General features: G+C 36.6%; 1 protein-coding gene across 3 annotated transcripts; it reads left to right on the top strand.

The window, feature by feature from the left end:
* Positions 1 to 2,877: 2,877 nt before the first annotated feature.
* On the top strand, positions 2,878 to 19,758 carry LOC117329536 (protein sprouty homolog 2-like). 3 transcript variants are annotated; one of them, XM_033887521.1, is made up of 3 exons: positions 2,878 to 2,972; positions 3,561 to 3,734; positions 12,726 to 19,758. In XM_033887521.1, exon 3 carries the CDS (start codon positions 12,820 to 12,822, stop codon positions 13,615 to 13,617), a length of 798 nt encoding a protein of 265 aa, XP_033743412.1. In that variant the 5' UTR covers positions 2,878 to 2,972; positions 3,561 to 3,734; positions 12,726 to 12,819; the 3' UTR covers positions 13,618 to 19,758. The 3 variants fall into 3 exon arrangements, with proteins under 3 accessions (XP_033743412.1, XP_033743414.1, XP_033743413.1); XM_033887523.1 differs by lacking the exons at positions 2,878 to 2,972; positions 3,561 to 3,734 and adding an exon at positions 3,745 to 4,187; XM_033887522.1 differs by lacking the exons at positions 2,878 to 2,972; positions 3,561 to 3,734 and adding an exon at positions 4,211 to 4,504.
* Positions 19,759 to 24,270: the final 4,512 nt, after the last annotated feature.

The following is a 24,270-nucleotide window of genomic DNA, read 5'->3' as shown; positions in this document are numbered from 1 at the left end:
GGGACTAGGTGGGGTGTGGGATGTCACGTGCGAAATAGGTGGGGAGTGGGATGTCACGTGTGAAATAAGTGGGGAGTGGGATGCCACGTGTGAAATAGGTGGGAAGTGGGATGTCACGTGTGAAATAGGTGGGGAGTGGGACGCACGTGTGAAATAGGTGGGGAGTGGGATATCACGTGTGAAATAGGTGGGGAGTGCGATGTCACGTGTAAAATAGGTGGGGAGTGGGATATCACGTGTGAAATAGGTGGGGAGTGCGATGTCACGTGTAAAATAGGTGGGGAGTGGGATATCACGTGTGAAATAGGTGGGGAGTGGGATGTCACGTGTAAAATAGGTGGGGAGTGGGATATCACGTGTGAAATAGGTGGGGAGTGCGATGTCACGTGTGAAATAGGTGGGGAGTGCGATGTCACGTGTGAAATAAGTGGGGAGTGGGATGTCACGTCTGAAATAGGTTGGGAGCGTGATATCGCGTTTGAAGTGAAATCTGACATCACTGCGTTGAAAATCCCAAACATTGATGAGTATTCCATCGTGTTTATTAAGCCAGCGACACCACAACTAATATAAACGTTTGGAAAAGTGTCCTTTAGCAGAGACTTATAGTAGAATGTTATGATGATTAGCAAATATCGTGTTTGAAGACTTCATGTATTTAATTAATGTTCATCAATAATCTGTGTTCATTTTTTTTCAGTTCAATTATCAAACAAACTTTAATCATGTTGCAAATTGACTGAACCGGAACATTTTGAAAATCCTCAAAATGAATTAGTCCCGGCATGGCACCTTTGACCTGTGATGTAACATCTGTCTTTGACAAAATGTCCCTTTTAATATTACAAATAGCATATAAGCACGGACATATATCTCCTATACAAGTCCGTGGCTTTATATGTGAATTGTAAATTACATCCCCGAAAAAGAGACGTGGGTGATATATACGTCTCTGCCCGAAATGCCTAAATGTTACACATAAACTTCAACATCACCTTGACCTTTGACATTATAGCTTTCGCTACCATTATTGTTTTCGCCAGGAGAAATTATCTTGTTTTGACATGAAACTATTCCCATTTTTCGGAGTTTTCGACCTTTACGTCACCCGAGTTGCTATAGCAGTCAGGGAAAATAAAGGGACACCGTCCGTGATGTCAACAGTGTCTTCGAAGGGGGCGGGGCAGAAAAATGTGACAGCTGTCAATCAATGTTCACTTGTCCAATCGTTAACAGTGCGCTGGTTATCGTGTATCCGATTGGATAATTGCATGTGTCTATAGATGTGTGATTGACATGTGTCCAACATTAGAAATCATCAACTTGTATAAAGGTGATTAGATTATTCTTTAGATTTAATTAAATTGATTAATTTAATCAGAGACTTGTATATCACACTTGTGATATACAATTCTCTGATTTAATTTAATAATTTTCAATTTTCAATGCACTTTGACCGCTTTCTGCGCTACGATATTTGGACATACATCTATATAGTCTCTGTATTTCTACTTCACCACACCCTTGCAAATATGAAATAGATAAAACTATAGCTCCATGAATTATTTTTGTATTCCTTTTTTCAGATTCTACTTTTTTAAATGCTCTATTTATGATCTTAAACGCACGAGTTGTTTCAAAGTCTGAAGACTTACGTGTTCTAAATTAATTAAGAATCATATACATCTATATGATAACTGATAATTGTTACAATAATAGCATGTCTCCATGTATTCTTGTCGTGTTTTGATTGAGGTTGTGAGGCTATCAAATATTTATGCGTTTCAACATTTTGTGAAGGGTTTTTTTTTAAATTCTTCCTCAGTTTTTTGCCCATATCTGTACATTCCATGTACAGTTTTGGAGTCTGTAATATTGATTTAGAATTCTTTACATTTTTGTCTCAGTTTTTATTGTATTGAATATTAACTTGCCAGTGATATTTGGGCACACGTGTATTGGGGGCAATTCACTACAAATGAAGCAGGTTAAACCAGTTGATAACATCAGTTGTCAAAGATGTTGCTATATTTAGTTATGATGATGAGAAGATACAATTATACCTTCTTTTTATGTATTTGAAAGTGAATGGTGTAATTTGTGGGTTGCAGACACGGAACATATAATGTCAGCCCACTAGGACCTATTCCAAACTGTTGGGCCAATCAAATGACATTGTTACAAATCTTGCCACTGAAATGTCATAATCATGAGTCGACACCATGTCTCCATGACAACGAATTAACCGGATGTGTCTGATGTTACGTCAACAGGAAAGGGTAGGTAAAGGAAATGACAGTTTTCCGCAGGTTTTACAATAGAACAGAAAATAATCGTTACATACAAAAGATAGAACTAGAAGAACCGATTTCTCAGATGCTCCACGTTAGGCGCCTCACACCATTATTAGGACGCAACAGGTACAGTATGATTCTTCCTAAATTCGTGCCCATAGGCCTAGTCCAAACCTCTTCAAATCCCACCATTGTCCACTTGCATGGATAGGCAGGGGAGAAAAAAATGGGATGTTAAATCAAGTTGGATTTTTAATTTGTCTCTGCTATCGGACATCTTCGGGTCATTCCGTCAGTATGCACAAGTCGATGAAAAACTAGAAACCAATCCCGTGACGCGATATCCAGGTTTAAAGACTTGATGTAAGTTACGAATAATATTCACGAGTAAATATATGCACTAAAGGGGTTATTAGGTTATATAGCGGTGACGTTTTGTAGGTTCTCACGAAGCCAGACACTTACACTCTCGAGTGGAAATTGAGTGGCGCTGATATCGTAGTGTCACTCCTCCGCAATAGACAATGACGACACTGAAAACCTCATAATGAACTGATAACGGAATCTGACGATGACGGCAATGATGATGATGGTGTTGTTGTCACAATTTATTGATTTTATCTATTATAATAATCATATTTTGGAGTCCGGTATAGAGAATCAAAAGGTCCTGCACTGGTAATAAAATTTATCTTATCATCTTATCTTATTTTATTTTATCGATGATGATCGACGATAGTAGGAGGAGGAGGAGGAGGAGGAGGATCAATTAAAGTCGTTTTGATTTTGTTAAAAAAAAAAAATTTAAAAGGATAAGATAACATCGAGCTCATCTACATATCTAGTTCTATATTGTATTATTTATTGAGTTCGGAGATGATTTTGAAAATTATTACAAGACTCCAACACGGATCTGAGAGACCCGTCCAAATAATTATTATTTCCAAATAAATAATATTTCTCCCACCTAAAGAGACAAGCATCTTATCAGAGTCTCTCCTGCTTATTGATTTACGACATAGGCCTATTATCCATTAGACGTACAATATTTTAGCCTTTCTGAAGCTACACGCCGTGCCTTTATTTACATATTCTGATTACAGTTCGGTTCGTCAAGTTCACTGAATTCTTTTTGTCAGTTTTCATTATTTATCATGTGATCATCCCTATTTTTCCATATATGGATCTATAGTTGTATTTCTGATAATGCTGATTGTTTCTTACCCTTTTGTCGTTCCACGTATGTGTAATAAATGTGTGTTATAGGCCAACATAGCTGGATAGTTCAGCCACATGAATGAAAACATACCACGTGACTTAATCCATCCCACCCCCACATCCAAATGGATTAGCCCAGCGGAAGTCGTACGAACCAGAAGAGGTCAAATGTAGTGTCGAATTTCAATATACGAAGACCTTATAGGGATTTTAGCAGTAAAGGTAAGGTTTTGATGATAAATTTATATCTTATCAACGATTTTACAACTTACTTAAGTGCACTGTGTTGTATTTTTTGGAGTTAGCGATGTATTAGTGTGTTAAACCGGGCGATATGGACGAATGATGAAGCGCTTTCTTCCATTCATAATTATCAGTTCGGCCTAGTGCTGCATTCGTTAGTCGGCAAATGTGGGAATCGGGATCTGCCATCTGACATTCTACTGCGGAATATACACTGCTGGAATATCTAATCTGACCGTGGATTATGCAAAGAATTTACACATTTCCATGGATTTAGAAAATCATTTTCAACCGGCATTGTGCAATGTGGTGTTTGTGGCTTGCTAAGACAGACGATCCCGACCATCGATTTTTTGCTTTTTTTCCCCGTCGGGAGCGCGGGGCACATCACGTTTCTCAGCCGACTTCCTGGGTTCGCTTGCTGTGATGTTGGTGTGTATGTTCATAGTACAGTGTCAAAACACCGGATTTATGTATTCATTGCAAGTCTTTCCTTGAGATAAAATACTCTATACATGAGCGATTCTATATTTTAATTAAGTCACAGTTTATTAATCCAGGAAGTTGAGTGTTGACAAAATTCTCCCGGTTTATTTAATGTCATGTGGCAGATGAGAACACAACGTTGTTTTTCGCTTCAGACTGGATTACTAGAAATGAAGGATTTATATGTATAAAGAGGACACATTTGGAAATATTACTTTCATAATTCGATCGGGATCTTAGCTCTTTATTGCACAAGAGAAACGGTAGGTCGATATGAAGAGGAACATGTCTTGAATGATAAGATCTTTTTGTTGTTTTTTTTCAATGTTATTTTGTCTTACTCGATCTAAATGATGTTGATTGTTGCCTTTTTTGAGTAGACCATCAATCTTCAATGTTGACACGTGACAGGCTGAAATAGATGCGACCATTGACAGGATTTAACACAATCTGAATTGTGCTTTATACCTGCTTAGGGATAATTCTGGGCCATGAATTTGAGAGGGTGGATTTCAGAGTTTGGAATTAAGTAGTTAAGAATTCCAAACATTTCAATAACATTTCCAGCACTAATGTTGCTAAAATCTGAAAATCTCATCCCAAAAAATTACACCAGCATAATGACCCAAATTCTGTTCTGAACCAAGTATTGTTATCAGAGAGAACAGTTCATGTCATTTGTCAAGAACTAGTGATTTTAGGTGATCTAGTTGTTGTAATTATGTTTTGATATCTATGAACTATGATTTGACTGACAGTGTGAACAAAATGTCAGTTAACTGTTTTGTAAAGTGATCATGAACAAATTAATTATTGTTTTATTAATTGATTTGAATGCATATGCATTATTGCCTGTTGTTAATTAATGAATTGAATGAGACATAGAATTATGATTTAAAAAAGAAAAGTTTAAAGGTAAGGTGGAATGCATAATATATTACCAGTATGCAATATTTGCCATCACGAGGTTATGAGGTCGACCCAGTATATGTATAATAATTTAGTGGACATGTTGGTGTTTGGATGAAAGCTTAAGGTTATTATACAGTGTACACTTCATAATAAGGACAACTAAGGAAAATTGAAAAGGTTTCTTCAGAAAATGTGAAATTTATTTCCATTCACACATGAAGTTATCTTATCGTATCAGTCACATATATCTCCAAATAGTGTATATTTATATGCATTTATGCACATGTACTACTTAAATGTGTATATATTTCATATGACTGATGTGCATGCATTTATGTATATACTTAAGTGTCGGCTATGTTTGAATCTTGCATTATTTATATTTTTTGTGTACTTGCCCAATACGTTGGACTGGTTATATTATAAATCAGTGGCCAAAGGTTATTTTACTTCTGCTGAGGATTGACAATTGATCTCAGATTTTCTCAAACTTTCCTGTGCCCTGTTGCAATAACTTTCACCTCACAGTCTGGGCATCGACTAGCTGCAGCACGTAATTAATTTACTCTATCATGACCCATTTATATATGATTATAAAAAGTTTGTCTCCAGCAATGATACATTGATTTGTTTAATGGCCCGTTGACAACTAGGCCTAGTTATGGCCAATTAGGGCCAGACAGTGTTGGGCTGGCCATCAGGTGTGACATTTGAAAACAGTTCGATTAGGTTAATATCACAACTTTTGAACAAAAATATTTGCTATATTAATATCTACTGGGTAAGCCAAGAGACAAACTAAATGCAAAAATAAACTGTATGAACATGCTTCTTTTTGAGATTTTTTTTTCTGCAAATGAGGAGAACATAATGCTTCACTATACTGCGAGTCTAATGGTCAGCAAGCTTGTGATTGAGATAGAAAAACATGAGGTATCGATAGGCTGTCCTGTTAACAATTTAATATTACAGTTCCAATCAAATTAATGACAGTAAGTTGTCCCCCCAATTGAAAAAAACTACTTATTCCTGATATCTGAATGACAATTTCAACTTATTATAAACCTTCAGCAGTAGAATGAATAATTTTAAAGTTATGTATTGATAGATATTGGTCATTCATAGCCAGTGGATTTAAACTTTCTAGAAGAATATTGCATTAAAAATATACTTCAAGATATGGATGATTAAAAACGAATGACTATCAAAATCTTTCCTGTGGTCAGTTTGCATTGAACTAATGAAATTGTCAATAGTTTTGATGACTTTTAAAACTATTGTCAGCATCAAAATATAAATTTCTTGGGGTCAGTTTAAACAGGTCAAGTTGATTGGAATACACTGGCCAATATAAAATTAGACCGCCTAAATATAGCGCGTCGGAGAATCCAAAACTGATGATTCTCAGGATCATAGATTTTATGCAAACCCAAAGTGTTGCATAATTGGGTAAATACACTGTACGTAAACTGTTCACTTATTACTTCAACGGGAAACACAATTTCATTTCTTCGTTAGGCTTATTTCTTGTCAATTTGGAAATGTTCACCTGTATTTCATGTCCTTCAGCTATAAATGTTAAACCTGTTCATTTGCAAATCATTCTGACTAGATCTATGAATTTAAAATCAATTTAATATTGTAGCCAAAGAATGTAGGGTTGTTTATATGATAATTGAGGTGTACAAATTCAATAAGAACATGTACATTTAAGCAGATGATTTTGTGCTGTTTTCACTTTTAAAAAAAGGTATATCTTTATTGTTATGAAATCCAGACTTGTTCAGAATATCCCTTTAATGTTTTACGAAGACTAAACAAGAATAATGAGTTCATCAGTTGCTTGTTTAGTTTCGACAGCTAGATGCAATGGGTTGGGCATATGAATCGACCCATGGATTATGGGACGTGCCCCATTCCCTAATACCTGTATTTGATGCATATTATTTCCACCATTTTGCACAAAAGTAGCTTATCAAAACCTGATTTAGTACAATACACTACTTATCTAGGAAATATGCCTCTATTGTACTTGTACTAGCGTTGGCCCAGCTAGTAGATTTTTGTGTGATCACTTTATAGCCTAGCTATAGCTGGTGGTAGATGTTACTAAGATACAATGTTTTGTAGCTGAAGCTGTGTACACAACTTCTGTGTCAAGTAGTGGGCTAGCTAGCCCAGCTCATAGATAAAAAAAAATTATTAGGAATATTCATGTGAATGAGAACTTGCTTACCTCTACATGTTTAATGGATATGAAGCATATATGTTAACACTACTGTGACTTATTAAGGAACTTGGATACATGTATTTGAGTTCTGGCCTCATGCTTCTCCTGTGGGACTTGGTCAAGTGTCAAGTACCAAGTTACTATATACGGTATATCTGTTAGTATTGCAATGTTGGATCTCGGCAAAATTTTCAAATAGTGTAGCCATGTTGTGATCTTAACTGAAAAATCATGCCAAAAAATACTACTATGCTTTATTTTATATAATGAAAGCACAATTACCCTTGAGACCTTGAATATTATTCATATGTATGTATTTTGACTGTAAAGTATGATCAATGAAGTAATATTGACAGTACAGGCAAAACAATTTAAATTGTCAATTTTTCGAGGCAATGTGTCCCTTTATCAAGATGCAAGTTACTTTACAAAAAATACGATAACAGCAAACAAAGTAATATTCATTCTGTAAAATGGATAAATTGCAATACTTCAAAACCAAAGTGGCATAATACATGTTATAATTATCAGCCTGATGGTTTCATATGCATAGTCTAACACAGTGAAATGTCATCGTTGAGATGATAATGTTGCGTTATATATATTTTTTCGTTAGTTTGGTTTTCTTTTCAAAATTGGTGCAAAGGACATTTTCAGGAGTAAACTAAAACTAAATCATGAATTTGGCTTCAATATGGAATTCCAATCGTGAATAGGGCCATTGCCAGCCCTCCCTGATGTATAGAAGACAGAAATATACTTTGTCTCAGGGGGAAGAAGGTCAAAAGTATTCTAAATGAAGTACCCTGCACTCATTTACCTGCTCTAAGAGTCCAATATGGTAAAGCAGAGCGCATGATTAATTAAATTTAAATCACTGCCTCCGCTAGGGATCAAACCCAGGACCTCTGGCTTACTAGTCTTACACTCAACTGATCGAGAAGATCTAGCTCTCTAGCTATAGCCGAGCAGTATATTGCGGCTATATTCACCAGGGTTACAATGGTACTGTATGTGATCATGACCAGGCCTCTGTTTCATCAATGCTAAACTTTAAAATATAACCAAATCATCAATGTTACTTATAGCTTAGATTTTTTATAGGAAAGTATTATTGATTCAAGGGGAAAATGCTAAAAGTAGGGAAATTTCCTTAAATTTTGTGATGTTTTTCCTGTGGAAAATTTCAAGTTAAGAAATTTGCGTGAGTATCTAGGGATCTAGATGATAATTTCGTCTATGTTATTGTTTGTTAGATGTTACAGAATTGTAAGTTTAGCGAGGTCCCTGTCTACTGCACTGCAAGATTTATTTGCATTTATAATAGAGCCTATATTAATACAGGAAGTCGGGCCTCTATACTGTCTGCCAGGTAGCATGTGTCTGTTAACATTCTAACTTGAAGGAGTGGACCAGGATCGGCTATATAGCTGTATCTCAGGCATGTTCCCACATAGTCTTAGTCTTTTATGATTAAATCTTGGTTTATTTACAATATAAACGTGAGGTCTCCTCAGAATAATTTGTGGTTGAAAACTCCACTCTGTACTTAAGTCATACGGGTGTATTAAGAGAAATTTTATCAATTTTACCAGTATCTCTACCTTTCTTAGGTTGTACATAATTTTCAATGATACTGAACTGCTGTCACATACAAGTGACACACTGCATATATATATATACAGTGTATACCTATAAAGACAGAAAAAAAAGTCCCACGTGGAGTGCGAGTTTAGTTTCGATAACAATAATGAATAGTTTATATATAGAGTCTGGGATAAGACGAATTTGACCCGCATTTTACCTTGAATGACTTGATTAAGATAAAATAGTCTTATCATAGATAGGCAATTAGGTTATATTAGAATAATTGATAATTATACATTGACATCAGGGATACTTGGACTCGCTGCACTACTTGCATCGTTACAACTGATCAACAATGCCTGCCGACTTGCTATCCCGACTTCTGTAAACAGGACATGCAGATATCACCAACTAGACTAGATAAAAAAATTATGGAATTGGAAATTTATAACTTGATATTCGAGTTCTGCCATTTACAGGTATTTGGGAACAAAAGTTAATTTTTTTAGGTACAGTATATATCTGTAAAGGGAGCATGTAGTAGTGAATTAAGGTTTTTGTCAGCTAGCCATATCTATTTAATAGTATAGATGGAGTCTGACTACATGGACTGTATTTGCAGTTATGTCTATGAGACTGTGCGAGTTAGATAGCTGGCCAATCCTTCATGTGTTGATCATGAGTGGCTAGTCTAATTAACAGGTGCTCCCACACAGGTGAGGTGATTTGGCTGGCAACTCCAATATTACCAAACAACAGTCCACTGAGACTGGCTACACAGCAGGGATCGCCCTGGGGCAAGATTTACAGATTTTATGAATGTTTTCCCTGCAAATCGCATTAAAATTCTCACGGTTATGCTTTGTTACAGATAACTTTTAAGCAAATTCTATCCACTTTCTCCGAAACCTTGAAATTCATTAATAAGTGAAAATTATCCGTGCTACATCTATATACATGTATGGCGGCCACTGAGACTATACTTTTAAAGAATTCACCTGAGTACATCTTATGATAAATTGAGACAGTGATTCACAAGAAATAATTTCCAATTGAAATTAATTCAATAGAATAGGTAATTTATAACTGGACAGTGGAAAGGTTTTAACTTTGGGTAGATTGCAAGAGAAACTGAAAAGACTTATAAATCTTGGGTAAAACTTTGATTTGGTTTTGAATGGAGTATTACTGGTGTAACACTAGCCCAACCTCATGAGGGGGCCATGGTGGCCGAGTGGATAAATATAAGGTGTCCTGATACTTCATCACTAGCCCTCCACCTCTGGGTTCTGAGTTCGAAACCCACGTGGGGCAGACGTTTGGTACTGACCGTAGGCCGGTGGTTTTTCTCCGGGTACTCCGGCTTTCCTCCACCTCCAAAACCAGACACGTCCTTAAATGACCCTGGCTGTTAACAGGACGTTAAACAACATAAACCAACCTCATGATCCCCTCCAAGTTGTCCGACTAATGGATTTTCAATTGGTCAGGTTTTGAAAGTATCAACTTTTATAAACATCTTGATGTGAATTCTTCATAACTTAATGATATAAAAAGGTATCACACTTAAGTGTTATGAAAGATTTTGTGATACAATAAATTATCTCCGACATGTACTGTATGACAAATATGAAAAAGTGGCATTGCCAAGACATTCAAGGGTTGATCTCATGGCAGCAGGTTCATACTTACTTTAAATATCAATTGTGTGTGTGTTATATGTTAAATATTCAAGAGAAATGTAATTTATGGTAATTAATGTTCATTATTATGCAAGGTTTTTCCTGTTGGTATAATTTCAGCCCTATTCGTTATTAATTTAAGACTTTTTTTTATATTTTCCCAATTTAGTGTATAACATACATGAATATGTTATACATTGTATATGTATAATGAAAACAAATCCTGTTTAAGAAAGAAAAACATTTTTCTAGAATGCAAACATCAACACTATCTTTATAATTATCACAATGATGACATGCGTGGTAACTGACTCAGGACTTCACAGCTTTATGACATTAAAATATTCATTATTCTTGAAATGTTACCCATTTATAGGCTATCCCCCCTCCCCTCCTTTCGTTTCTTTAATTATTTTCCTACAAATCATGCAATATATATGGATAGATTTTTACTTTGTCGGCTCTAACTTCCTTTTAACAAAAATGATCAGTCATAAATTCACGTTAAAATTATACACCCTGGTGATCTTGATTTGATTGTAAAGTCCAGGTACAATAAATTTGTTGAGAAAATATTTATATTGAATATAATAAGCCTTCACATCCATTAGACAAGCCGGAGTGTGTGAGATAAGTTGTAGTCTTTATGTATGTGTTCCGACAGTGGTAGATTCTGGGTCTTAGTTTATATCTGGGTCAGAAAAACATTATAACCACATAGTGCAAGGCTCACCAGCTCACAGTCACTCCATTGGACTTGTACTGTGGTGTAGATGTTGGTACACTAGCTTACAACCACTCCATGGTACTGTATACGAAATAAAAGTGGGAGACTTGGGCCTACTCCACAGTACTGTATACAAAATAGGAGTGATCTGTGTAACCACTCCATGGTACTGTATACAAGATAGGAGTGATTTTAAAGAGCAGATTGCTGTAACTATTAGTAATTGTAAAAAGACTTGCAACCTTTTGTATACTATTTGTATACTATATGTATGTTGAATCCACTCCATTACCAGTACATGAAATGTATACAATATGGATGTGATTATAATTAGAATAAAGAGCTCACAGGCTTATAATTATAACTCTTCCACTGTAGCTGTATAAAAGATGGGTGCAAATTAAAGTGGTCAACAGGGGGTGTATGTTCAGGGCTAGACTGGCTCACCCTGCTATCTTGTGTGCTGTATCTATCGAGATCAGCAAAAATATTCACTGATATAATTATGTGAATTATACCAAGTATTCTAAACTTGTGTGAACTGCTCAAGGGGAGAGTGATCAATCAGCACTGTTTCTCAGAATAATTAGGAGGGCATTTAAAGTTGTCTAACATAAGTGATTGATGGAAGGTTCATTAAGCCTTTTCCTTCTAATTAATTGATTGTAGTTAACAATTATATATGGTGTAACAATTTGTTTTATTTTACACCAAACCGATAATGATTTCTAGCAGAAACATTTGTACCCAATCTAAAAAATCCCAATGGGATGTCAAATCATGATGCATTAGAATAAGATAAGATGTCTGAAATAGCAGATTGTGCCACACAGAGCCTGTTGTCATGGCATCCATAATGGAGACACTTAATGCAGAAGATTCATCAAGTTCTTCACTAAGTATATATATATATATATATATACTTTATTATGTGATCAATATGGTAGCAGTAATCATTCTTCTGTGTCTTAAAATAAGAAGTCTGATTGTTTCTAAAACCCATATTCTGTTCACAATGTGTTATAAATATCATTGCAATTTTGTGAAGGAAACATTAAGATCTAGTTAAGGAGAGTGGAATACTTCTATATCATATTTAAATGAAATCATGTAACATTGTCTCTCTTTGAAAGAAGTTGAATCATCATTTTATGCTTGTAAGTGTTGGTTAAAAGAGGTAGACAAATTTAATGTTTTATCGGGAATACAGTTTTGAAAAGCAGAAGTTAGTAAGGTTTAAAATGATAATACACTTCACCTAAACTGATGCATTTAGTTGCATTTGAATGCTTAAATTGGAATCTAATAATGTTTTCATAATTTTGTATCTGTTCTTTTTGTTGTAGATGTGAAAATACTGGACAAGCTTGTTGAGAACACTGTGGGCCACATTCAGATGGTAACTGCAGCATGTAGTGATTTTGATTTTATAACATCTATATGAGATCAGCGCTGAGACCAACAACTAGAGCGACTCTGCCACCGCCGGATCAGGGCAGTGGTGTCGTCATCACGCTTGAACAGGTGCGGCCGCACCCTAGAAAGCAGAATGAGTACGTAGACTCACCCCGGGGGCAACCCCTGGGGAGCCTCAAGGCACCTGCCTCCCAGGGCACTGTGATCATCGGAGGTGGAACAAGGGAGAGTCCACACTCAAGGGTTTTGTTACCTGGGCGAAGTGTGAGGTCGCTTAGCACTGTCATTTCCACCCAGCCACCCGTGTCTATATCCCCTCCACTTAAAAAGGACCCTTTGATTGAGGAGGACGATGGTTCGATTACTTGTCGAAAGTGTGGAAAATGCAAATGTGGTGCATGCACAGGGCCACGGGAGCTGCCGTCGAGGTGGCTCTGTGGAGATGAATGTGAGATTAGCGCGAATGCGGTGGTGGAAACGTGCACATGTTTCTGTTGTGTCAAAGGCATATTCTATCACTGCGGAAAAGACGAGCAAGACGCCGACTATGTGTGTGACACGGACCCCTGTGCGTCGTGTAGTAAGCCGCACTGTTGTAAACGATGGACATGTATGGCAATGATGTCACTGTGTCTGCCCTGTCTGTGTCTCTATTGGCCAGCCAAGGGTGTGCTCAAGGCCTGTACTGTATGTTACAACAAATGTCGCAAAAAGGGCTGTCAATGTTCGTCCAAGGCCACCAAGCACAGTAACGAACAGAGCTCACAGTCACAGTCCAGACGCTTACTGATTGAGTCCGATTCGAGTACCGGTAGTTCGTGAGGACCGTTGGCATTTGTGATTGTTTTTTCTCGACATATGTGTGATATATAGTGTGTACAGACACATACTAGGTACAATGTACATGACGAGTCCCAGATTTGACTGTGCCAGTGGTTTAAATGATTGTGTAATATCGTTAATTGTCTGTTAAAGTCTTGTACCCATTGGATTAAGACAAATATATAATAATTGTTTTGACCAGTTTTTTTTAAGTTTTTTTTTTTTTTCAAAATGTTATATTGGATAAACTTCATACCATTCTATACTGTATTCTGTGCCAATTGAAAAATTATTTTTTGTTTTGCTTCTCCAGATATTTTGTATTTCTCTGTAAAGTTTCTGTCGTACAGTGAACATACCAGGCTACCAGCACAAATGTTGCTACGTGTTCCAAGTGGTTAATTATACTCATGGATATTTTGAGGATAAAAACAGTGCTTTCACCCTGATTCCTCTGTGGATCTTTTAGTGCATTTCATTTGCTAAAATTTGAAATTTGGATTATGATAATTTCATCTGTTGAAAGAAGAACAAAGAAATGACTTCTTCCTATCAGTTTGTGGAAACGGAGTTGCGCCCAAGTTGATTATAATATTTTTTCATTATGAATGTGAGATTTAGCACTTTTGGATTCATGGATTGCATTAATGTAACTACCTCTTAAAGAAAATTACCACACTAGATTTGAACACAATTCTACAATTTTCTTGGATTTATTCCAAGTGGAATACCTTAAACTGTATGAAATACATGCAAATTAAATGTATGTATCCATGCAACAACAGTCTTAGGTGAAACCCTAGGAGTTTTGGACCAATCAAATAAACAGTTTTTGGGGGATCCACAATATTTATCTGAGTTGATCATTAGGCCACAAGCTATATGGAGATCTATCTGCTTTCATACATGTACACCATAGGCCAAAATTATTTCTTTCATAATCATCCCAAACCCATGAAAAAAAAATTGGAGCAAAATGAAATTAGTTTGCATGGATCTGGAATAAATATAATTAATTGAACAAAAGTGGGATTTGCAAATTTTCAGTGTTTCTTCCTGTACAGTACACTGATGTTTCAGCATGCTAGATGTGAAAACTAGATGTGCAATCTAAAAAGGAATCTGGTGTTTATCTCTAGGATAATAAATTACATAATACTGGTGCATACTGTTTTAGGCAAAAGAGAAGACATCTGAGATTTTTGAAATTACTTCAAACTATATCACTTCAAATTGAAAAAAAAAACAACAAAGTTTTCATTTATTAGCGATAGCCTAACAATGAATTTGGAAACATACAGCTACAATATTTTAAAACGGTCTGAAGCATGTATGCAAGCCATGAGATTTACCAGAATCTACTCTGTTTGACTACACAGTGTAAGGAACTCCAGATGTGGTAATATGGGGGATACATGTACTAGGGCTGGTTAGAGGAAGGGGGTAAACTTGGGGAGGTTCCATTTCTATAAAGCAGGCATACTGTTGTGGCATATACTGACAAAAAAACCTCAACTTCACTTTTTAGAAGTTAGCATTTTTTATTTAATTGGTTTTCAGGTTTGCTTTAAGCTCGATTTCACATCTAACCATTCTTTCCCAGATTTCATATAATAAATATACGTGCATCATTCATGAACTTGCCTTTTGAAAATTGAAAATTGTCTCCTGCAAGAAAGACTTGGAACATTAACAATAAGCATTCACTTTCAGGTTCGTTACCAAAGATAATGATTTTGAAACTCATGATTTTGTTCCAAAATTAGTCTTTTGAAATTGCAGTTTTCCATTTTCAAACATTCATCTGGCCCCATAAGTAATCATTGTTAAGGTACAGTATATGTTTACATCTATATGATAGACATTATTAACAATTTCAGTGCAATAGAAAAAGCTATTAAAATTACCATTTTTATGTACAGTTTGTACATGTAGAGTTCAACACATTTGTATGTTATAAAGACCATTTCATGATTACATCAGATACCCACAAATCATCTCTAAATCTCTGTTAAGACTTTGAAGGAATTAATGATTTTTTACCCATTTATGCTACAAGTTTTAACATATATTTTAGTGTTTTCCTAAAAAAAAAAAAAAAAATGTGGAAACATTTCGGCTGCAACAGGAAAAAATTGTTTTAATGTTTAAGATTTTTGAACATTTGATAACTATACAATATCTAGCACTGAAATTTTGTAAGGAAACATTTCCAGTGTATTATTGATGTTATGGGTTTAAATGTTGGTGTTACTTTCAATAGTCATGTACTATAAGAATTTGCATGTTCAAAACTGAAACCACAGCAAAATGTTTGTGCTCTATATCATATTTAATGAGGGAAATGTGTAGATGGTTATGAAATGAAATTGCAGTAAGAAGTACATACATTTTTTTTATTCTAATAAACTTTTATATATAGCACGTGAAATACCCTTTTGGTAAGGGTGACTGCAGAATTCAAGATTGTTCTCATGTTTTAAGCATTTTCATTTGGTATACATTCGTATTTGATGTTTTTCTTTCTCATGAATCTGAACAGAGCCTGTTCAGTTGTTTGTTGTATGCTGTTAGTTTACAGATATTAGTATGGATTATGTACGATTATGTTAAAAAGTTGTTATTTGAATTGTATAGATTCCAGAAAGTGAGGATTTAGTTATGCGACTTAAATGTCATTGTACTACAACCCTTGGAAAACATGTGATTATTAAATTGTATGTATATAATTGTCATTTAAACAAAGTGTACAGTCATTTTATGTATATAAAGAACAAGTCAACTATATATAGATATATGAATTTGTGTATATTGGCTAATTATGTAAATGGATCAGTTTGCTGTTAGCTTTACAATTCTGTACACAAATTTTAATCCTGACAGTTCGAGTATTGTATATTTTAAGCTATACACTATCGTGTGTATTCATCAACATTTTTTTTTGTGAAATGGATTAATAAAAAAAATCATTAAAAAAATCTTTTGAATAATCCTTATATATTTGCATAGAAATTTAAGATTTTGATTTCTGTAGTAGAAAAATGCCACGGTTGGAATAGACACTACTGAACCAATATCTGATTTTTGCACTGCATATGGTCAAAGTCCTTTGATCATTTATGGCTACTAACTGACCATTTATGAGTCTTCATTCAGGCAAAGTGGTTGTAAACAAATATTCGTAGTTGGACTTTACCAAGATGAGACTTGTCAAAGGAATGATGAAGGAATAAGGTGACTTCTCATGGCTGTAGCAGTGTAGCACCTCATGATTGTGTGCATGGGTATCAACTTGTCATCATTTTGTGTGTACACATGATTAATGAAGCATTCACAATACTTTTTCTAAGTCATGGTGATTTGATTAATTGAAAAAAAGAATAACCGCAAAAAGTAAATAATAATAAGGAAGAAATAAGTAAAACAGTGAAAAGAAAAAAAAAATGGAAAAAGGGGGTGAGTGTGTGCTAAACTGATAAATTTAATTGACTGTACGAGTAAAACAACCTAATTGAAACCCCTGTGGAGAACCCCATTGTCAGTTACATTTTGCAGTGAGCAGAATTCCTGTATGAAGTATGTTAGGAGAATGTAGACCAGGTTCCCATGAACTAGACTTGTTCTACATCCCATAATGGCCGGATCAGTCACATCCTGTTGTGTGGAGGAAGAATGGAGAGCTAGGGAAACAAAGGGCCTCTAATCAGCCTGCTCGGCCCTATTCTGGTTACAATTAGATGGAGCCAGATCCCAGCCTTCTTATTCCCATACATGTGGTATAGGAAGAGAGGTGATAGGCTAGGAATCAGAGGAAAATAACTGAAATATGTATGCTTGATGCTCCAATAGGGAGACTTGCCACCAATTCAGTTAATTTCCAGTAGCTGTATCTAGTCAGTCAATGTACACCATTGAGGTGATTAAGTAACTTTTTTTTTCTGGTATGATCAAACTTTGCTTGTTTTTTTTGTTTTTTTAACTTTGTTGAAGGAACCTGCATTACTTTACTATTTTTTCACTTTTCGCTAAAGTTTGTGTTCATTTCTTCAACATTCTTGGAAATTCTCTTCTGAACGAAATCTCGGAAATATGTATATATACACAAAAAAAACATCATACCAGTATATATACCCAGTTTCAAATTCAGCTTGAATATGTATGTCTTAATTGTAACAGGATATGAACGATACTGGCTATGAACTTTACTGGAATTTCTGAGGGGAAACCCCTAGTTGGTTTCGTTTAACATGGAATATCATCAATGATGCCAGTCTTTCCCGTCTCAGTTTGATGACATCTAGATATTTCTACAGCTGTCTGTTCACTGCATATGTAAAACAAGATATGTGTGATGGCTTATTATAAATGTATACACCACAAACTGTGAATTGACTTCTTGTCATTAACTAAAGATGTAGACCAGTTACAGTCTTGATAATGGAGGGAAATTTGGCATCTACCTGTAGGAGTCGGTGAACTAGAATTACATTTCTTTGTGGCATATTACAGGGAGACTAATGAGAACAACATGTCACTACATAGTTGTCTGTAGCTAGGTTCACTGTTGAAGGGGAATGTAGGTGATCCAGCTACAAGTGGGTGTAATTTGTAAACAGTTCGTTGTATTGCTGTGTGCTGCACATTATCACACACACACACATATATAGGTGTGTGTTTTACATGCGCTTCTCACTTGAAATCGTGTACACATTCGATTTAAATTGAGAATAGTGTACATGCAAATCGTGTACACATGCGATTTAACTTGAGAATAGTGTACATGTGACAGTGTGCTTCACACTTTAAACTTCGTACACATGCGATTCACACTTAGAATAGTGTACATGTGTGATTCACATTAAAATTGTGTACACATACAATTCACATGTGTTTTCATTTTACATTTAAATGTTTGGCTCATTCTCCCCAGTGTGCGTGGCGATCGGTTCACTTTTGATCATTTTTTAACCAGTATGAGTTTAGTAGTGTCTATTTACCAAACCCGTATATTAAATACTTAATATTGTATGAAATGGTCAGTACAAACTTTCTAGTTAAAATATTAAATGATTGAGTCCGCAATTTTATGATAATGTTGCTAATTTATATAACAAATATAATCTTGGTCTACAAAGGTACAGTTCATATTCGTCAGTGTCCGTTTTGTAATGTATTGTTACATTGAAGGTTGTTAACATATTTTTAACCATAAATTGTTCAGTTAGAGCCAGTTTTTACTACTTGTCTTGTTGCTAAGTTTTTTTTTAGAAACTTAATCATGTCAGGTTGGAATTTATTCTCAGATTTTCAGATAAATAATTAATCACGATTCATAGAATTGAAAGATCATATTTGCTTTTCAATTACTAACTCACTGAACATGTTAGATTCCATTCATTTTCGTAAATTTTAGACTAAATTAGGCATTGTTGTGTATTAATGGATGTCTATCAGTTTGAAACTAATTCCACAGTTCTTCTTACTCCGTAAGGCCGACTTAAAAAAATCATAAAATATATGCTTTCATTTAACAAAAGAAATGAAAATATACAGCATTTTCAAATATTGGGATAATCCCTTGTTGGGATAATCCCTTTGAACCCTATACTTCTACTGTTAATATTTCCTCAGGATAAAGTCTGTCAATTTGTTTGAGGGGTGAATGCTGTTTGAGATATATTGAAATTTTTTTATCCTGTTTGGATGAAAATCTGAGAATTTTGTTTGTTAACTGAATTATCAAATATTTCGAAAGATTTGTTTGTCCTTTTAGTATAAATTCTGTGAATTTGTCTGAGAGTTGAAAGAGGTGAATTAAACCAATGAATTGATAGATTATATCCTGTTACTGTGAATTCAGTGAATTTTTCTAAGAACTGTCCTTGTTTTTGACATTGTTGAGGATATGCGTGTTGTAGGCTGTTATTACTTGTTAGACCTAGATCAAATGTAACGTGTGTTATGTAGAGTGTACCGACTTATGTTAAAGTATATATATATATATGTATATATACATATGCTTGTTGAACAGTCGATGTACATGATCTGACAGTGCTGTAAACAAAATGTGATGCTGTACATACTCTGTAAAACTGAGGATAAAAAACATTTAAACTCCTTCAATGGGAATCTTCAAAACTGTTTTCTTGTTGTGTTTTAATTAATATCAAGTTAAATCTTTACTATACTATGATAATCCGGTGTTTCCTCTTATCCCAACACCAGACTTGAGACATTTTGACAAGATGATCGACAGTTTGACATACATTAATGGACATATATCTGCCTCCACAATGCCTTCTGTGTTGAAATTCAGGGTAACATGAAAACTGCTCGTCCCAGACTGGAATAGCTTTTCTGGGCCGTACATGTAGGTCAAAGGTCAAGGTCACATCCTATAAGAGGCTATGTACAATAATATTTCAAGTTTGCTTGGGCCAATTGCAATCCGACTTAATCCAGTGTTTCCTAATAGATAGAAGATGCTAGGAACAACTTTTCAGACTAGGAGATCAAAGGTAAAGGTCACTTACTAAATATAGAAAACCATATTATGCACAATATTTTGAGTTCATTTTGTAGTGCCCATCACAATGTAGCACTCCGGTTAAGGTCATGTTAAGAGACACATTGTGGGCCCTTTCTGAAGTGTCACCACTCCAGTTTGTTGGTGGTTCACGGATTTACCTAAAGTGTTGAGGAGATGTATGTACATGTAGTTTTCTCATAAACTATGATAAGTTTTTTCTTGCTACAGTGCATATTATTTTTTTGCAGATTTTATTCTTACCTCTAAAAAAAAGAAAAGAAAAAAAACGACAATGAAAAGACCTGACAATAACTGGTGAAGAGATCGCAGATCGGTGACCTTCATACAGGATCCATCACATTTGAAGATCCTCGGTAATACCTTAAGTATGAAATGAAAGTCATAAGACCAGAGACCTTTACATATAGATTGTTATTCAATTATCTGCCTCTGTTGAAACATTTATCAGATGATTTATTGACATCAAGTATAAGATAATATTTGTACAACCCAAAGGTAGCAAACATTCAAACTGACATGAAAGGTAAAAAAAAAAGGAATACCGACATGCAAACGAAAACAATTATATAAAGGAAAACAACAGAGACATGTGAAAAGCCTGAAAAAGGAGAATCTGACCAAGGGGTCCGGAATGATTTGCGTCTTTTGCTTCATCGACGACACCCGCCATACAAAAGGTCAAATCCAGGGCATGCCACGTCCCCGCCATGAGAATCAGTGTGGTGACAGTGGAACCAATGCTTTATTGGCATGATAAAGTATGACGTTTGAAAGTGTGAACTGCAGTAATTCAGGGGCAGCCAAAGGTATACAGTGTTTAATTTTAGTTAAATTGTTGACCAAATTTGATTCATCAAGTATTGGGTTCCAGGGTGTGAATTGAACTGGTTGACATTGACAATGTAAACTGTCTGCTACTGGAGGGATGTTTCCGGTTGGAATACATACGACGCCCCATGTAGTGGATTGTATCGATTGACACCTGGTGTACAGTGTTGCTCTTATGATGTTTTTTGACACATCATATTCCAGGCTGTGGTTAGGATCGATCGTGTAATACTGTTAGATCGGTCGGGGGCGGAGAATTGATTGAGGTGACTCAACCCTACAGGCCGACAGTCTCCCAATAAGACGTGTGTCGATATTGGGGTGCAGCCGTGATGTAGGCCGTCACCGGATAATTACGTACCTCTATCACGCAAATAGCAACAGCGTCTACTGAACTTCTCGACATACCAAACCACAACAAAACATCATTAACAAACCACAACAAATGATCTCCGTCATACCAAACCACAACACATTATCACTGATATGCTTAACTACAACTTTAGATCGCCGAAACACAAGTGATATATATGGAATATGGTGGTGGTTGGAGTATCAAAACACAACAAAAGATCGTCATTATACTTAACCACAACACAAGATGGCCGGAAAACCAAATCACAACAAGAGATTGTCGGTACACCAAACCACAACACCATATGGCCAGTACACCAAGCCACAACACAACATAGCCGGAACACAAAACCACAACACAACATGGCCGGAACACAAAACCACAACACACGATAGCGGGAACACTAAACCACATCACACGATAGCCGGGACAATAAACCACAACACAACATGGCCGGAACACTAAACCACGACACAACATGGCCGGAACACCAAGCCACAACACAACATTGCCCGAACACAAAGCCACAACACAACATAGCCGGAACACAAAACCACAACACAACATAGCCGGAACACAAACCACAACACAACATAGCCGGAACACAAAACCACAACACAACATGGCCGGAACACAAAACCACAACACAAAATAGCCGGAACACAAAACCACAACACAACATGGCCGGAACATAAAACCACAACACACGATAGCCGGAACACTAAACCACAACACACGATAGCCGGAACACTAAACCACAACACACGATAGCCGGAACAATAAACCACAACACAACATGGCCGGAACACAAAACCACAACACCACATGGCCGGAACACAAACCACAACACAACATGGCCGGAACACAAAACCACAACACACGATAGCCGGCTCACTAAACCACAACACAAGATAGCCGGAACACAAAACCACAACACCATATGGCCAGTACACCAAGCCACAACACAGCCGGAACACAAAACCACAACACAACATGGCCGGGACACAAAACCACAACACACGATAGCCGGAACACTAAACCACAACACACGATAGCCGGGACAATAAACCACAGCACAACATGGCCGGAACACTAAACCACAACACAACATGGCCGGAACACCAAGCCACAACACAACATTGCCCGAACACAAAGCCACAACACAACATTACCGGAACACAAAACCACAACACAACATAGCCGGAACACAAAACCACAATATAACATGGCCGGAACACAAAACCACAACGCACGATAGCCGGATCAATAAACCACAACACAACATAGCCGGAACACAAACCATAACACACGATAGCCGGAACACAAAACCACAACACAACATAGCCGGAACACAAAATCACAACACACGATAGCCGGAACACTAAACCACAACACACGATAGCCGGAACAATAAAACACAACACAACATGGTCGGAACACAAAACCACAACACAACATGGTCGGAACACAAACCACAACACAACATAGCCGGAACACAAAACCACAACACAACATAGCCGGAACACAAAATCACAACACACGATAGCCGGAACACTAAACCACAACACACGATAGCCGGAACAATAAAACACAACACAACATGGTCGGAACACAAAACCACAACACAACATGGCCGGAACACAAAACCACAACACACGATAGCCGGAACACTAAACCACAACACAACATGGCCGGAACACAAAACCACAACACTCGATAGCCGGAACACAGAACCACAACACCACATGGCCGGAACACTAAACCACAACACACGATAGCCGGGACAATAAACCACAACACAACATGGCCGGAACACAAAACCACAACACGCGATAGCCGGAACACAAAACCACAACACAACATGGCCGGAACACAAAACCACAACACAACATGGCCGGAACACAAAACCACAACACACGATAGCCGGATCACTAAACCACAACACAAGATAGCCGGAACACAAAACCACAACACCATATGGCCAGTACACCAAGCCACAACACAACATAGCCGGAACACAAAACCACAACACACGATAGCCGGAACACAAAACCACAACACACGATAGCCGGAACACAAAACCACAACACGCGATAGCCGGAACACAAAACCACAACACAACATGGCCGGAACTCAAAACCACAACACAACATGGCCGGAACACAAAACCACAACACACGATAGCCGGATCACTAAACCACAACACAAGATAGCCGGAACACAAAACCACAACACCATTTGGCCAGTACACCAAGCCACAACACAACATAGCCGGAACACAAAACCACAACACAACATAGCCGGAACACAAAACCACAACACAACATGGCCGGTACACCAAACCACAACACACGATAGCCGGAACACTAAACCACAACACAAGATAGACGGAATACCAACCCACGACACAAGCTGACCGTCATCCCAAACAAAAAGAAAAAAAGATCGCCAGGAACACTAGGTTTTGTTTAGTAATTATAACAAAAATGTCAATTTATTTGGAAGTAAATGGTATAATATTCGTGTTTTTACAAATGTCATTCACATTTAGCCATGGACTCTGATCCTGCTGTCTCGTGTATTTTACGTTTTCGATACTCCCAGTAAGAAAACAGATTCTGGGTTCCACTGAAGTCAAAAACTCTTATTTGTCGTCAAGATTGACGCGACCGTTTCATGATTCGTGACACTGTGCTGGTAAGGTAACAGATCAGAAATCCTCACCTCGTAATACTTAAATATGCATCTACGGACCCCGGGGTTGGAAAGTTGTATAACGGCCATGGTAGAAAATGCTGTTTATGGTAAACATTGACCCCCAGGAGTTGGTTTAGGCGAGGATCTACAAGAAAGACCATCAGTTTGCATTCCTCAGGACATTCCTAAAAGCTACATACTTCACGTTATTACCACCCTCCAA

The sequence above is a fragment of the Pecten maximus genome, chromosome 6 (assembly GCF_902652985.1).
Source record: "Pecten maximus chromosome 6, xPecMax1.1, whole genome shotgun sequence".
In the NCBI taxonomy this organism is placed as follows: domain Eukaryota; kingdom Metazoa; phylum Mollusca; class Bivalvia; order Pectinida; family Pectinidae; genus Pecten; species Pecten maximus.
Note: the sequence above shows the minus strand (reverse complement) of the source record. Positions and strands in the feature narration are given on the sequence as shown.